The 3,419-nt window shown below is 51.8% G+C and overlaps 1 protein-coding gene across 1 annotated transcript in view; it reads left to right on the forward strand.

Moving 5' to 3' along the window:
- MORN3 (MORN repeat containing 3) overlaps positions 1 to 1,194 on the forward strand; it is a 7,095-nt gene extending 5,901 nt beyond the window's left edge. Inside the window, exons 4-5 of the mRNA XM_006910008.1 lie at positions 620 to 804; positions 1,111 to 1,194. Of these exons, the coding sequence (XP_006910070.1) occupies positions 620 to 804; positions 1,111 to 1,188 (263 nt within the window). The 3' untranslated portion in view covers positions 1,189 to 1,194. The remainder of the gene's footprint in view (positions 1 to 619; positions 805 to 1,110) is intronic.
- The last annotated feature ends 2,225 nt before the right edge of the window (positions 1,195 to 3,419 follow it).

The raw sequence follows: 3,419 nt of genomic DNA on the forward strand, positions 1-3,419 counted from the left end.
GGGAGCAGGATAGTCACTGAGCTAGGGAAGAACATCCCAGGCAGAGGGAGGAGTAATGAGAAGCCCCCATTGGTGTCAGGACTTAGTCCATTTTCTACATAGAAACCAAAGTGAGCTTTTTACAAATTGGAACTTGTCGCTGCCCTGCTTCGTAGCTCTGTGACCTTGAGCAAGACAATCAAACCGCTTGAACTTTACAAGCTCCATCTATAAAATGCAGTCCATCATCCTTCACAGAGCTGTTTTTGCGAGGAAATAGGTCAGTAACGTAGCGTGGAACCAGGGTACAGAGTAAGTGCTGAAAAACATTGCCTATTCATATTATTAGCTGTTTTTTACACATAAGAAACTATCTTGCTCGTCCAAGTTCAAGTAAGTAGTGGACGCAAGCTGTGAACTAGGTCTGATTCTGGAAGGCGCTGACACCCCAGGGCTCTGATGTGTATAGATCGGTTGTCCCAGACTCTACTCCACCCACCAGCCTAGAGCACACCATTCAACTCTGCTTCCTTCTGCCTTCCTGTTGGGCATGGCGTCCAGCCTGGGAGAGGCAGAGGGCCAGCCTGGCAGTCTGGCCCGGTTTGCTATGCCCAGCACCCACAACTTCCTGTCCTTTCAGAGAATGGGAACCGCTATGAGGGCTACTGGAAGCGAGGCTTGAAGAACGGGTCGGGGCGTTTCTTCCACCTGGACCACGGTCAGCTGTTTGAAGGCTTCTGGGTGGACGACGTGGCCAAGTGTGGCACGATGACGGACTTTGGCCGAGATGAGGCCCCTGAGCCCACACAGTTTCCCATTCCTGAGGTGGGCAGCTCTCACCAGATCCCTCTGGCCAAACCAGAAAGAGACAAAAAACAGCACCCCCCAGCCACACCCAGCCCAGCCCAGCCCAGCTCAGCTCAGCCAGGGAACAGACGAGGTTTTGTTTTCAGTCAGGGCATCTCCAGGGAGGCAGGTAGCACCCCGCAAAGGAAGCAGCACTGCCTCCCACCGAGGTGGGCAGCAGCGCCTCCAAGGCAGGCAGCACCCTCAGAAGCAGGCGGCACCTCATAAAACTGGCAGCCTGGGACTTCCATGCTCCTCTAACCAACCCCTGTTGCTTCCCTCCAGGTCAAAGTTCTAGACCCTGACGGCCTGCTGGAGGAAGCCTTGGCCATGTTCAGGAAGACACAGGAAGAAGGAGATTGATGCCAGGTGAAGGAGTAGGCATGCTGGTCACCCTCTATGCGGATGAGGCAGCTCCTGGGGTCTCCTTCGGCCAAGGGGCTCAGGGGCATAATCGGAGAGGGTAGGTTTCTTGTCTCCTGCAGTCTAGCTGATCCTTTTCAGTTCCTTTCCTTCAAAACTCATTTCCCTGAAGACCAGTTCATTCAATCTTGCCCAAGTTTTCCCATTTGTGCCCTGAGCTTATTGGAAGGAATCTTGCTTGGAGTCAGGTGGCCGGCTCACCCCTGAATGCCCTCGAGGAAGGTGGTTTGCCTCAGGCCTCCACTTGCACATCTGCCCAGTGGGCCCCATCCAGTCCTAGCCCCTCCTGGTGTGGGTGTGAGTGGGGTTCGAGGAGCGGGCGTTGTATAGTGTCTTTGAAACGCCAGCTCCCACCAACCCCTCGCTCCTGCAGAGAGAATGCCACAGCTGCAGGAGAAAGTCAAGCCTAAGTCACCCAACTGCTCAGACTGGTGCAGCTCCTGCGGGAGGAGTGAGTGGTGACTCCGGGCACACCCTTGGCTCCCTCAGAGGGCACCTTGTTCCTCCCAGCGTTGGACCATTCTTTGCCGTAGGAGGCCAGTGCTTCTCTCTCTAGCTGGCCTTGGAAACCCTCTTGCTGTGGCCTCCATCCTAGGACCCCATCCCTGAGTGCATGAGAATAAAGGAGAATCTGGTGGCATTAGCCGGTGGCCTGTGGCATGAGGTTTGGGGTGGGGCAGGGGAGATTTGGGAGAGATTTTAAGTAGAGAAGAGGAAAGACGTCCCCATGGGCTGCACAGACTGACCTTGGGGGAAGAGACAGGAGGTGTCTCCAGGTCTCTGAGCTCTGAGATGCTCCAGAGGGAAAGAATCTATCTGGTCACATTTGTCATTAAGATTTGGGGTTAAAACCTGACCTGGCTTCTTGGCCTAACAGGAGGACTCTCAATCTTGGAATCCCGTGGGAACTTTAAAAGCTATAGACTAGGTCCCACGCCCAGAGTTTCACATGTCTGGGGTGAGGCCAGGGCCTTCAGAAGATTCCCCAGGTGATTCTAATGTGCAGCCAGGGCCAAGAACCCCTGACTTATTGGATTTGTGACCCTTAGCAAGTGACCTCCATGTCCCATCTATAAAATGGAACTTAAAGAGATCTCACAGGGATGTTTGAGGATTTGCTAGCAGATGTAATCATAATGAATATAACATGTATTGAGGTTAATTGTGAAGCAGACATCTGGGAAGGGCTGTGCATAATTCTAATCTAGACAACATTCCTGCAAGATAAGAGGGCCTCTTATGTAAGAGTGTGAGCTCTGCAGTCAGTCTACCTGGATGTGAATCCCTTGCGATTTATTTATTAGCTGTGTGTTCTTGGGTACCTCACTCAACCTCTCTGTCCTCTAGCTTTCCTCCCCTCTGATACAAGACAATAACGGTACTAACACCTAGCGTTGTTGTGGCTACTGCGAGGGTCAACTGAGGTGTGGTTCTAATCCGAGGATGATTTCCTGTCCCCTTCTTCCCTGGGGACATGTGGGATGTCTGGAAACACTTTTGGTGGTGACGGCCATCAGGGAAGAATGCTCTTGGCACCTAGTGGGTAGAGGTTGGGGATTCTGTTCAACATGCTAAAGTGTAAATACTCCACGAAAGAACGATTCAGCCCCCATCCAGTGTAACCGAGATACCACGATGTTCAGAACCTTGCCCAGTGCCTGGCACATAGTAAAGGCTCAATAAACGCCCACTGACCGTCGAGGTTCTCTCTGCCTCTAAATCTTAAGCGAGTGGCCTGACTCAAGTGGTTCTGTCTATACCTGACCCCAGCAAGCTGAGCCTGGCTGCCTTGGGACGCAGAATTAGCCAGATATGTAGAGCATTTACTGGGTGCCAGGCCCTGTGCTGACAGCTTTACCTGTGTCCTCTCCCATAGCCCCTCAACAACTTGAGGTGTCCTGCTATTATGAATGCCATTTTAGAGGAAGAAACTGAGGTTCAGGGAGGTTCACAAGTCACCAAGCTAGAAAGTGGCTGTATTTAAACATAGGTCTATCTGCTCTTAAAGTATGGAACAGTGGCAGTGTGTATAGAAGGCTACGATTTTTCAGAAAAAGTAGGGGGCGTGTGCTTGTTTATGTATAAAATCCCTTTGGATGGGAACGGAGTAAACTGGCAACAATGGTTGTCTCTGGGAGAACTGGAAAGCTGGGAATAGGGGAAGACGACTT

This window comes from Pteropus alecto, unplaced genomic scaffold (assembly GCF_000325575.1).
Source record: "Pteropus alecto unplaced genomic scaffold, ASM32557v1 scaffold213, whole genome shotgun sequence".
Classification (NCBI taxonomy): domain Eukaryota; kingdom Metazoa; phylum Chordata; class Mammalia; order Chiroptera; family Pteropodidae; genus Pteropus; species Pteropus alecto.